At 40.6% G+C, this 13949-nt stretch overlaps 1 protein-coding gene across 1 annotated transcript in view; it reads left to right on the forward strand.

The window, feature by feature from the left end:
- Positions 1-1122: 1122 nt before the first annotated feature.
- Positions 1123-13949, forward strand: part of LOC101142646 (zinc finger protein 724) — a 30437-nt gene continuing 17610 nt past the window's right edge. The window contains 3 exon segments of the mRNA XM_031004021.3: positions 1123-1175; positions 8917-9043; positions 9549-9644. Coding sequence (XP_030859881.1) covers positions 1173-1175; positions 8917-9043; positions 9549-9644 — 226 coding nt within the window. The 5' untranslated portion in view covers positions 1123-1172.

The following is a 13949-nucleotide window of genomic DNA, read 5'->3' on the forward strand; positions in this document are numbered from 1 at the left end:
CATACCCAGATAATTTTTGTAGAGGCGGGGTTTCACCATGTTGGCTAGGCTGGTCTTGCACTCCTGACCTCGGGTGATCCGCCTGCCTCGACCTCCCAAAGTGCTGAGATAACAGGCATGAGACACTGCACCTGGCTTTCTTTTCTTTCACTTTTATTTTCTTTCTTCTCTTCTCTTCACTTTTCTTTCTTCTTTTTCCTTCCTTCCTTCCCTCTTTCCTTCTCTTTTTCTCTCTCTCTTTCACTCTTTCTTTCTCTCTCTCTCTTCTTTTTTTTTTCTTGAGATGGAGTCTCACTCTTGTTGACCAGGCTGGAGTGTGCAGTGGGGCGATCTCGGCTCACTGCAACCTCCGCCTCCCTCCACCTCCCGGGTTCAAGCGATTCTCTTGCCTCAGCCTCCCGAGTAGCTGGGATAACAGGCGCCCACCACCACGCCTGGTTATTTTCTTTAATTTTTAGTAGGGACGGGGTTTCATCATGTTGGCCAGGCTGGTCTCAAGCTCCTGACCTCAGGTGATCCACCCGCCTCGGCCTCCCAAAGTGCTGGGATTACAGGCGTGAGCCACTGCGCCCGGCCCTTCTTTATTTTTAAAGTCTGGCTACTAGAAAATTTAAAATTCACATGTGGCTCACATCTTATTTCGTAAGATTGGCTCCTTTAAAAAATCTCAGGCTGCTAGTTCAAAGGACTAGGAGCCAGGATGGTCATAAAAGCTGAAATTTTAAAATAATTATTTTTTTAAATTTGTGAATAGCTATATATTATTTATAAGTGCTTATGACCTTATGCACAAGGTTAAGGGAAAATACCCTCTAAGGTGTGCCTGGCTCAGCTCAGGGAGGAAGCCCTGCCTGAAAAGGCTGCAGCCTAGGCTGTCACTCTTTCTTCACTCCGCCCAGCATTTGGTCATATCTTCTGTCACTCAGGGCCTGAAGGGGTGGGCCCTTAAGCCGTATCCAGTCAGACACGCAGAACTGGGAACCGCCCAATTAGGCACACAGCTGGAGCGGCGAGGACGGCTTCCGGGATGTGGCTGGGCCACTGTTTCTCCCTGCTGCCGGAGCTCCAGGTCTACCCTTCACTGCTCTGTGTCCTCAGCGTGTGTGGCTTCGTGACCTGAAGATATTGGGAAATCCATAGCTAAGACGCCAGGACCCCCTGAAAGCCTAGAAATGGTGAGAGTGCTGGGTCCGACATCACGAGAGAGGGGAAGGGGTTGCTCGGAACCGGTGGGAAGTGGCTGTGGCGGGACTCAGGCCTCCCGGCAGTCAGCTCCACAATCTGCTCCCTGAGTTCTCCTTGCCCAGCTCGGCCTCAGTCTCCTTCAGCCTTAAGTTGGCGGCTGCGCCAACAGCCGGGGCCCCGGGCGTCCTGTCTCTTCCCTGCACTGTGACTGTGCCCTGCCTGGAGTCCTCTCCGGTAGTTCTGCACCCGCAGCGCCGCGTCTTTCTCAGATTGTGCGGGGAACCACGGGAGGGTCATCAGGGGAGAATCCTGACTTGGGGTGCGGGTTCATGAATGGGAAGAGCTTTGGTCCGTGGGGTTCCCAGTTGCTATTTTCTCCTATTAAAAATTTATGGGCGTCACTGCAAAAATATTAAAGAATGTAATCAAAGAGTGGTTCTAGAATTGTAGAGCACCCAGCTATGGTTTGTAGTTTGTGGTCTGTGGGAGAGGCTTGAAGGAAAGTCTTTTATAAAATGCATGATGAAGAAACCAAATTTACTAATTGGTTAGGTACAGTTACATGGTTTCTTAATTTGTGCGTTAAAGGTGAAAATTTCCTGGTTATGTAATCAGAGCTTAATTAGTTTACAGTTGCTGAAGCCTGAATTTTGTTTCTCTGAATGTAGTAATTAAAAATAATGCACCTGAGTTAGATTTTTTTTTTAAAGTAAGAATTCAGGGACTAGAAATACCTCAGTCTAATTGCCTGCCACTTAATTATTTTCACACTCCACAGGGAACTGATTTTCTGCTGTATTTTTCGCCTGTGTCCCAAGCAGAGTCTTGGAACCAATCCCCCATTTCTCCGGCCTCACTCTGGCTTGCAGTAAGATAATTTCCAGTTTCCTCTGACGTTCCCAAAAGCCAGCTTTTCCTCCCTAATTCACATTCTCGCCTATTTGTCTTTTACTGTACTTTTTTATACCATATTTTAATTATTTTTTTGGCAAAGCATTAAATGGTTAAATGGTGCATTTAAAGAGATTTGTTATCTGTTTGTAAATATTTCCCATGAAAAGAAGGCAAATAATAATACCCTGACACTGCATTGTAGTAAATCTCTGTCTCTTTTGCTTTTATCTTGTCTAGGCACAGAGATATTACCAGAATGTTTTTGCGTCAAAGTTCTCCTATGGAAAATCTATGGGGTGATGTGTCCTCAGCCACCCTTTGGTTTTTTCCTGGTCATGGGTTTCAGTACTATCTGGGGATAAACCAAGATAACTGCCATGGTTATGTTAGCTAGAGTGTCCGTTGGATCTCAGCTTCTGGTTTATTTTCTCCCATAAGATGACCTGAGGTATGGAGTGTATCCTCTCAAGGGAACAAGTGGATATTCTGGGGCTGAGGGGAATCTTCCGGTGCACTCTTATTTTGAAACCGTAACCCTTTGAAATGTTAAAATTGCCTTCCCTCAACCAGGCTTCCATTTCTTGGAGACAAATTGCTGGTCAGCCAATCAGATGCTGGTAATGAGGGGAAAACACAGAAATAATTTCTGCCCCCTGGATTCTCTAAGGGGGCAGAAAAATAGTGAAATTAATATAGTAAAAGAAAAAGTAAAAAAAAAAAAGTGAAAAATTTGTGGCCCAAAAAATAGTATCCCAAAAGACAAACAACAAGAACAAAAACAAAACTGACTCCTGTGAGATGGTGTATGAGCTTGCAAAGTAAAACGCAACTGGGACAGTCACCGAGAAATACTGCAGTGTCTCCTGAATGGGTGGTTCTTGAGCACACAAGTGAGCAGGAGTGAGTGGAAGAATCTCTCAAGTTATTGAATGGCCTGACTTGAAAGATGAGTCAGACACATCTGTTATTTATTTATTTTTTATTTTTTTTTTAATTTTTATTTTTTTGTCTCACTCTGTCGCCCAGGCTGGAGTGCTGTGGCCCGATCTCGGCTCGCTGAAAGCTCTGCCTTCCGGGTTCACGCCATTCTCCTGCCTCAGCCTCCCAAGTAGCTGGGACTACAGGTGCCTGTCACCACGCCCGGCTAATTTTTTGTGTTTTTAGTAGAGACAGGGTTTCACCGTGTTACCCAGGCTGGTCTCAATCTCCTGACCTCATAATCCATCCGCCTCAGCCTCCCAAAGTGCTGGGATTACAGGCGTGAGCCACCATGCCCGGCCCACATCTGTTATTTAACCAGCACTGCCACTCCTGGATTTGTCACCTTGAAGAGATTTGTTCACTTATTTTGACCTCAGTTTTTTAGCTGTAAATTGCATTATATTAGTAGGACTTGAAAAGGTAGAAAAATATTTACAAAGGGCATAAAAGATTTGGGTTTCAAAAAATTATATCTAATCATATATGTCATTTGTTAAAAATTCTCACGTACCTTTTTCTTTCCCAGAGTGAGTTTACGAATTTTCTCAGGTGTGTTTTTTTATAGCTGGGTGATTTCAAACAGAATTTCAAGGCTTAGCTTTTAGAGTGCTGCCAAGAAAAAGAAGAGGAGAAATCTCTATTTCATTTTTGCTGTAGAAAATGAATACATTTCCATGAGAAAATGCGGTAGATAATTGGTGAGTTACGTAGATTCATAAAAACATAAGTTCCTTTTTTTGCAAGGTAAATTTTTGACAGTGAATATCTCTGTTCAAATCCTGTTATCTTGATTTGTGAGTTTCATGCTAAATATTATGAGATGAAACTTGATACTGCCTAGAAGTGTTTTCATATGACTCATTGTTAACTGCATGATTTTTAGTAGAATTAATAGAATAAGACATTTATTTTCTAAAAGAAATAGATATTTTTGCTTTTCTTATTAAGGTATACAATATAAGCAACTTGGCCGGGCCCGGTGGCTCATGCCTGTAATCCCAGCACTTTGGGAGTCCGAGGCGAGTAGATCACAAGGTCAAGAGATCAAGACCATCCTGACCAACATGGTGAAACCCCGTCTCTACTAAAAATAGAAAAATTAGCTGGGCATGGTGGCACGCACCTGTAGTCCCAGCTACTTGGGAGGCTGAGGCAGGAGAATGGCTTAAACCTAAGAGGTTGAGGTTGTAGCGAGCCAAGATTGTACCACTGCACTCTGGCCTGGTGACAGAGAGAGATGCCGTCTCAAAAAAAAAAACATGTAAGCACCTTAAAATTTTTTTTCCCGTATGTGAACACTGTGTTTCAGTAATTTTGCTGAATTTTTTAAATACTTAATTTCAAAAACCAAGTGAGTAACTCTAACATGAAAATTAAAGGTTGAGCCCAGTGACTCAGAGCTAAGGCAAATACTGAGCCTGCAAAAGGAGTTTATTAAAGGCCTAGTTAGTTTTTTTTCTGGAGAGCCTCCCCTGCAGATGTTCCAGCCTGCTCACTCCAGCCATGGAAGAAGCCTTTCTGCTGACAGAAGCTACAGAGTCCTGGAAAGCTACAGGCAGATGCAGTTAAGGTTAAGATAAAAGGGGACAGGGAGGGTCATACTGACCATGTAGTTGTTATTGTACATCAGGGATGCTACTGATTTAGTATCCTGAAATTTTGCTGAAGTTGTTTATTAGTTTAAAGAGCTTTTCTGCTGAGACTGTAGGGTTTTGAAGATACAGAATCTTGTCATCTGCACACAGGAATAGTTTGACTTCCTCTCTTCCTGTCTGAATGCCTTTTATTTCTCTCTCTTGCCTGATTGTTCTGGCCAAGACTTTCAATTCTATGTTGAACAAGAGTTTTGAGAAAAAGCATTCTTTTCTTGTGCCAGTTTTCATGAAGGAATGCTTCCAGCTTGTGTTCATTTTGTATGTTGGCTTTAAGTTTGTCATACTTAGATGACTCAGTATTTTGATGTATGTACCTCCAATGCCTAGTTTTTTGAAAGTTTTAAACGTGAAGCTTGCAAAGGTTTCTATTTTTTTGTTTTATATTTTGTTTTATATTTTTTTGTTTTATATTTTGTTTTATATTTTGTTTTATATTTGCCAAATTTTCCTATCAGAATAATGCTGTTTTTATATAATGGGTTGGAAAGAAGTCCCTTTTTCTCAGTATTTTGAAATAATCTTAGTAGAAGTGGTACCAGCTCTTATTTTACATCTGGTAGAATTCAGCTGTAAATTTATCTGGTTCTTTGTTTTATTTTTGGTGGGCAGGCTATTTATTTATTTATTTTATTTTATTTTTTGAGACAGTCTCACTCTGTCGCCCAGGCTGGAGTGCAGTGGCACAATCTCAGCTCACTGCAACCTCCACCTCCTGAGTTCAAGCAATTCTCTGCTTCAGCCACCTGAGTAGCTGGAATTACAAGTGTGTACCACCACACCAGCTAATTTTTGTATTTTTAGTAGAGATGGGGTTTCACCATGTTGGCCAGGCTGTTCTTGAACTTCTGACCTCGTGATCCACTCGCCTTGGCCTCCCAAAATGCTAGGATTACAGGAGTGAGCCACCATGCCTGGCCAGCTATTTATTTATTTATTTATTTCATTTTATTTATTTATTTATTTTTGAGATGGATTCTCGCTCTGTCACCCAGGCTGGAGTGCAGTGGCACAATCTTGGCTCACTGCAACCTCCGCCTCATGGGTTCATGCCATTCTCCTGCCTCAGCCTCCTGAGTAGCTGGGACTACAGGCACCCGCCATCACGACCGGCTAATTTTTGTATTTTTAGTAGAGATGGGGTTTCGCTGTGTTAGCCAGGCTGGTCTCGATCTCCTGACCTCGTGATCCGCCTGCCTTGGCCTCCCAAAGTGCTGGGGTTACAGGCATGAGCCACCATGCCTGGCCCTGGCCAGCTATTTATTACTAATTCAATTTTGGAGCTTGTTACTGGTCTATTCAGGGATTCAATTTCTTATTTGTTCAGTCTTTGGAGGATGTATCATTGCTCCAAGGTTACAATCCTCAAGCTTGGCCCTGACGAACTCTCTAATTATATTCACGTTTCCTCAGTTTTTTCCTTTTAGGTAGACATATTAGTATAATGTGCTAGAGGAGCCTCTATGAAGGGATCTCTCCTTTGATTGTACTCTGCTTGCTGTAACACCCAAGAATGCAGAGTCAGGCTAACCCCACCTAGAATCTGCACATAGGGTCAGGCCTCTGCCTGGGATTTACAAGACAGGGCCAGACTTTCAATTGCGAATGTAATGAAAACCAACAAAATGCATTTTCTGCATTGTGAGATGTCAACATAGACATCTTAAAGCCCCCCTTTGAGAGTGTGGCTTTTTAAGCTTTTCAGATCTTGTTTAGTGACCTGCTACAGTTATATGAGAAGCTCCAGGTATAAATAGAATCTGATGACAGAATCTATAAGTGTAAACAAGCATCTTAAGAGTGAGAGATAAGGCCACAAAGTATCCAGAGCCATGACCACAACTATACCTACCTGTAAATTGTAATAATGGAGTAGAGTATTCTTGTCCTTCTTCTTAACCCAAAAGCTAGCAAATCAGGATAGGTGATCCAGGTTCTGGAGTTCCACCAAAGCAGTTCCATTTTCTATTTAGAATCAGCCTGAGTTTCTTCAGCCTGGCTTATCATTGGGCCATCAGCCTTGAGTCACTGAGAACCGTCTCACAATCACCTAGGTGTCTTTAAGACATTTGAGGATGTCAGGGACAGAATTGTGTCGGGATTACATGGCCAATTTGCAGAAATCTCTTTACTTGTGCTCTCTCCACAGGTTCTGTGTATTGTTCTAAGTGAAAGTATTCATGTTTTAATTGTGTCTCATTTAAATTAAATTAAATTAAAATTAATTGATTAATTAATTAATTAATTAAATAAAATTAAAATGTGTCTCATTTTAATTGTGTCCTCTTAAGGCGAGGACAGAATTAAGTGTGTGGGGTTCAAGATAGATTCATGAGAGCTAAGTTTCACCTTTGCACTAAAAGGTGGTCACAGGAACTGTTCTGTTTGGTTTTGATAGGAAGAGGTCAGTGTGACCCATATTTTCATTACTGTAGCAGAAATTGCTGGTGTTTGTGGCAAGGGCAGGCACATGAAGACAAATAGAGAAACATATTTTTATATTCATAGAGCAGCTCATTGTTCCTGAATCTCTCCTGTTATAAAGGACAAAAATGGGTGGGCTTTTTCTGCAGTTCTTAGTTCTTTTTTCTGTGGTTGTGAGGCTAGCAGGTAAATAGGTGGTGCTGACTTCTTTACAAGAATTTTCTCAAGATGCAGGTGTAACTTCTCCAGAGAATGTCATCTGAAAAGGATTTCCAAAGAAGGCAAAAGAGGAAAAATGGCTTTTTTTTTTCAGCTAAATATGTCTCAGATGAAGAGCTGTGTCCACTCTGCCTCCTGGAGTGCGATGCATTTAGTCCTTGCAAACCTTTACTTCTCTACTTGTGTTTCTTTCCCCTAATGAGTTTGTTTTAACTACTTTAGAAAATTCTTGTGATAGTCAAGGGTCTCTGCAAAATATTTCTCTCCTATATCCCAGAACCTTCTCTACACTCTCTAAATCATGGCTTCTTATACGCCATGCAGAATTCTTAAAATGAATTTATAATCTGTACTACTTAAAATGTTCCCTTTGTTGCCATTGAACATGGGAAAATGTAGATATTCAAGATTCCCATTGGCGGAAAGCTGGGGTCCTTAGTAAAGATAAATAACATGTAATGTTGTGGTTTCATCTGTTTTCTCCATTAATTCTATGCAGAACAGGATTAATAAAATGCTTATTTAAACAGGATGGTGTTTATTACCCCGAAAGTTCTGAAAAAAAGTTATTGAGAGATACCTGCTCTCTCAGGTGCTAAAGAAAGACTACTTTAAAATGTTATTAAAAAATTACAGAACATAGAAGATATCTGCATTTTGAACTCTGCATAAAACTGATTTTTCTGTATGGTTAACCTCAGACTATAATTTACTTTTTGAGGGGCAATATCTCAGCAGTGATGATGTCTTCTTCTGTGTGCATCAGCACATCATAAACATTTGTCCTAATGCAGTTGATTTTAAAATTTACTTAAAAGAGCTCTCTGAAATATTTATTTCACTATAATTATTTTTCTGTTCATTATTAAGTATCTTTATGTAGCTAAGGAAGAGCTGTGCATAAACCATCACATTTAATCTGGCAGCTGCCTTTCTTTCTTAGGTTTTCCTTGCATTTATCTGTCTTTGGAAAATGAAGACTCTTGTCTTTGTTTACAGGGCAGAAAAATTGAGTAAAACACAGGTTCTTCCACTTACTGGATATTGACAAAATATTCTTTCTGGGCCAAACACATTGGCATTACTAGTGAACTTGTTAGAAATTCAGAAACTCAGAGTTTATTTCAGATCTTCTGAAAAAAAAAATCTGCACAGTATCTCCAGTTTATTGTTCACATTAAAACTTGAGAGGTGCTGTCTAACTCAACATATCTTTTGTCTGAAAAATATACACAACTCATTCTTTGTGTGGCAAATATAGCACTGAAAAATGTACATGTTTGTGTTTATGCCTTTAGTTTTATACTTTACTATTAATAAAAGTATATATACAGTGGTGTTGTAGATCTTATACCATTCTCTTCTCTCAGAGTTAGAGAATACATTAGAGAATATTTCTGTGTTGAAAATTGTTGGATAATTTCAGTCTTTCCTGTAAGTCAGAACGAATTTTCTTTACTTTCTCATTTGACCTTAATTCAAATGATAAATTTTGCCCACGTGTAAATGTGTGTGTGTGTGTGTGTGTGTGTGTGTGTGTGTGTGTGTGTGTTTGTTTCAGGGGCCATTGACATTTAGGGATGTGGCCATAGAATTCTCTCTGGAGGAGTGGCAATGCCTGGACACTGCTCAGCAGGATTTGTATAGGAAAGTGATGTTAGAGAACTACAGAAACCTGGCCTTCTTGGGTGAGAATGACTTTAATATAAAATCCCTTATATACCCTAAACTTTTCATTTCTCTGTTTTCATAGAATAATTTTTGGTAATTTATGCTTTGCATAAATGAGTTTCTGATGCCTGTTTTAAAAAAATCTTGAAGAACTGTCCGTGTGGACAAAAATTTCTTCAGGATGTTTTATCTTGGCCTGATCTTTTTACATTTCTGAGCCGGTCTGTATCCTTCACTCTAGAGTAGTGGCAATTTCAGAAATTTAGTAGTATAAAATATTGTCGTCCATATGTTAAAATCTATATGCCACCACTAATTTTTTATCCATGAGTACTGGGTAGCGAAATTAAGCACCTACAAATTTAAAATATTTTCTAAATGTTAAGAACTTTCTGTCATTAAATAGTATTTTGGGATAAATTTTCTAGAATATTCTATTACATCCTCTTTACTAAGCACGGTACTAGGTAGGTAATTAGAGAATATGAGCAAGATTCATGTTATTTATTTTTAATAAAGCAGGTATTGCTGTCTCTATGCCAGATCTGGTCACCTGTCTGCAGCAAGGAAAAGATCCCTGGAATGTGAAGAGACAAAGTACGGTAGTCAAACCCCCAGGTAGGTGAGAGTGAATGAAACAGTTGACATAGATGAAAGGTTGAAAGATTTAAAAAAAAAAAGCCAGTCCTGGCCGGGAGCAATGGCTTATGCCTGTAATCCCAGGACTTTAGGAGGCCAAGGCGGGTGGATCACCTGAGCTCAGGAGTTCGAGACCAGACTGGCCAACATGGTGTAAACTCTGTCTCTACTAAAAATACAAAAATTAGCCAGGCGTGGTGGCAGTTGCCTGTAATCTCAGCTTCTCCGGAGGCTGAAGCAGGAGAATTGCTTGAAACCGGGAGGCAGAGGTTGCAATGAGCCAAGATGGTGCCACTGCACTCCAGCCTGGGGGACAAGAGTGAGACTTCGTCTCAAAAAAAAAGAAAAGAAAAGAAAATAGTTATCAAGTGAATATAATACCATCACCAAATCTGTCCTGCTGATTTGGGAAGCTATGTTCCAAAGCAAAGAGTTTCTCGGAAGCCTGAGGCATTTTTTTGTTTTTTTTTTGTTGTTCTTTTTCTCACATAGGGCCATCTTCTGTCTTATGCTTTTAAATTCTCTAAGGATTCTACTTTCTCTTCATTGATATTCCTTCAAGTTTACAGTGAGAGCCAAATCATCCTAATGGCATATAAGAGACTGCACAATCTGACTGCTTTTCCATTGTTTTGGAGGACACACAAATATCTGCATCTGCATGATTTTGAGAAACTTTATGTTAAACTATTTTATTAGTTCTTTTTTTGCATCATTTCTAAAATGTGTGAGGGTAGTGGTCTCTGTTCTATTGGTTTTTATGTTAATTTTCTGAACATTCCATCCTGTTTTTATTAGTATATTCTTGAAATATAGTTTGAAATTATAAAGTATGATGTCCCTCTGCTTTGTTTTTTTTTCTCATAATTAATTTGGCTATTCGAAGTTTATTGTAGTTTTTTGTAAATTTTAAAATCGTAGTTTTCATTACTATAAGAAAAAAATGCCACTGGAATTTTGATAGGTAGTTTGCTGAATCTATAGATTACTTTGGAGAATATGGTACTTTAACAGTATTTATTTTTTCAATCCATAAATATGAAATATTTGTAAATTTATTTGTGTCTTGCCTAATTCCTTTTATTGATTTATATCTTTTATTGTTAATATTTTTTGCCTCGGGTTAAATTTGTTCTTAGAAATGTATTATTTTAATTATATTTTTAAAAAGATTGCTTTCTTGGCCGCACGGTGGCTGGGGCCTGTAATCCCAGCACTTTGGGAGGCTGAGGCCGGTGGATCACTTGAGTTCAGGAGTTTGAGACTAGTCTTGCCATTATGGTGAAACCCCGTCTCTACTGAAAATATAAATAATTAGTTGGGTGTGGCTGCGGGCACTTGTAATCCCAGCTACTCAGGAGGCTGAGCCAGGGGAATCACTATTATTAATCTTAAACAATTAATTTTTTTTTTTTTTGAGATGGAGTCTCACTCTGTCGCCCAGCCAGGAGTGCAGTGGTGCCATCTCTGCTCACTGCAAGCTCCACCTCCCGGGTTCTCGCCATTCACCTGCCTTAGCCTCCCGAGTAGCTAGGACTACAGGCGCCTGCCACCGTGCCTGGCTAATTTTTTTGTATTTTCAGTACAGACGGGGTTTCACCGTGTTAGCCAGGATGGTCTCTATCTCCTGACCTCGTGATCCGCCCGCCTCAGTCTCCCAAAGTGCGGGTATTACAGGCGTGAGCCACCATGCCCGACCTAATAAAAAATTTTTTATTTCTATTGTATCCAATAGCTTGTTTTAAGTGTGTAGAACAATAACTTACAGTTTTATGTTAATTTTGTATTTTGTTAATTTACTGACTGTATTATTAGTTTAGACAAATTTCAATGTACTGTGGTTTTTTATGTGTAAGATTATATATTCCTCAAACAGCAACTTTTTACTTATTTGTCTTCAGTTTCAATGGCTTTAAAAAAAATTTTTTTTTTCATTCTGCCACATGCTTCCAGTGCTATGTTAAAATAGAAACATTGACAAAGAGCACAATAGAGTTTACTATTGGTGTCTGTGAATTTGAAATGGCAAACAACTCCTTAAGTTTTTATAAGCTGATTTCAGGAGGTAAAGATCTTCTTTTCTTGGGTTCCCCAGGGTTCTGGGATGCCCTCTGAGTTTGTAGTGGAGGGGGGTCGTAACTTGGTTGCAAGGCTGCTGGTTCTACATTAGGGTCCATATTTAGTTGTCATGTTACAAGAGGCTTGGGTAGTTGTAATTCCCAATTTTTTTTTTTTTTTTTTTTTTGAGACAGGAGTCTCGCTCTGTCGCCTGGCTGGAGTGCAGTGGTGTGATCTCAGCTCATCAAAACCTTTGCCTCCCTAGTTCAAGCGATTCTCCTGCCTCAGCCTCCTGAATAGCTGGGATTACAGGTGCCCACCAGCACGCCCAGCTAATTTTTTGTGTGTTTTTAGTGGAGATGGGGTTTCACCATGTTGGCTAAGCTGGGTCTCGAACTCCTGACCTCAGGTGATCCACCCGCCTTGGCCTCCCGGGTGCTGGGATTACAGACGTGAGCCACCACCCCCGGCCACTTGTTTCTTTTAAATGCTTATTAAAAGTTTCTCATCAGAATATTTTATTTATAATTATACTGCATATTCTCTGAAATTTTACTGCCAATTTTTCAAAATACCTGCTTTTGATGAGTACAGTTACAGTCAAATACTGTAGTTAGACAAATTCTTTTTTAATGGTACATTAATGTTGCATGCCAAATTGTGTGAGTAAATGTCTCTTCCTGTGCAGTTTCATATTAGTGGTGTTTTCAGTGTAGGTATCTTAATATCAGCTTATCGTGGTTTTTGGTTATGTATTATAATTTTAGTCAATTTGCAATTCTGTCTGTATACTTTATGTCAATGTGAGGTTGAATTAAAAGATAGCCATATGTCTATCACAATCATATATGTGTGTGTGTTTATCTATAAATATGACCCCAATATTGGTTATGGCTTATCTTGTATATATTATTTCTTTCTTTTTTTTTTTTTTTTAAGGTGGAGTCTCGCTCTGTCGCCCAGGCTGGAGTGCAGTGGAACAATCTCGGCTCACTGCAACCTCCTCCTCCCGGGTTCACGTCATTCTCCTGCCTCAGCCTCCCAAGTAGCTGGGACTACAGGCGCCTGCAACCACGCCTGGCTAATTTTTTGTATTTTTAGCAGAGACGGGGTTTCACCATATTAGCCAGGATGGTCTCGATCTCCTGACCTCGTGATCTGCCTGCCTCAGCCTCCCAAAGTGCTGGGATCAGAGGTGTGAGCCACTGCACCCTGCCTCTTGTATATATTCTTTCTTAGCTGGTTTTCCATGGTGGTTTTATCTTGTCTAAATGTGTAGTCATGTAAATATTTTCACCATTTCTTATTTTCATGATGTGTTTAATCATGAATATATATTCCCTTTGTGTAAGAGAAACACTTCTGTGATTTGAAGGTAATTTTTGAAAAGATTATAGTTCTTTATTTTTTTCAGTTTTTCTGTTAGAAAATTAATTGTTGTAAAAACACATAAAATTTAGCATCTTAAATCTATTTAAGTGTACATTTCTTTTTTTTTTTTTAATTTTTTATTGATCATTCTTGGGTGTTTCTTGCAGAGGGGGATTTGGCAGGGTCACAGGACAATAGTGGAGGGAAGGTCAGCAGATAAACAAGTGAACAAAGTTCTCTGGTTTTCCTAGGCAGAGGACCTTGCGGCCTTCCGCAGTGTTTGTGTCCCTGGGTACTTGAGATTAGGGAGTGGTGATGACTCTTAACGAGCATGCTGCCTTCAAGCATCTGTTTAACAAAGCACATCTTGCACCGCCCTTAATCCATTCAACCCTGAGTGGATACAGCACATGTTTCAGAGAGCACAGGGTTGGGGGTAAGGTCACAGATCAACAGGATCCCAAGGCAGAAGAATTTTTCTTAGTACAGAACAAAATGAAGTCTCCCATGTCTACCTCTTTCTACACAGACACGGCAACCATCCGATTTCTCAATCTTTTCCCCACCTTTCTCCCCTTTCTATTCCACAAAACCGCCATTGTCTTCATGGCCCGCTCTCAATGAGCTGCTGGGTACACCTCCCAGACGGGGTGGTGGCCGGGCAGAGGGGCTCCTCACCTCCCAGTAGGGGCGGCCGGGCAGAGTCGCCCCTCACCTCCCGGACGGGGCGGCTGGCTGGGCGGGGGGCTGACCCCCCCCACCTCCCTCCTGGACGGGGCGGCTGGCCGGGCAGAGGGGCTCCTCACTTCCCAGTAGGGGTGGCCGGGCAGAGGCGCCCCTCACCTCCCGGATGGG

This window comes from Gorilla gorilla, chromosome 20 (assembly GCF_029281585.2).
Source record: "Gorilla gorilla gorilla isolate KB3781 chromosome 20, NHGRI_mGorGor1-v2.1_pri, whole genome shotgun sequence".
In the NCBI taxonomy this organism is placed as follows: Eukaryota; Metazoa; Chordata; class Mammalia; order Primates; family Hominidae; genus Gorilla; species Gorilla gorilla.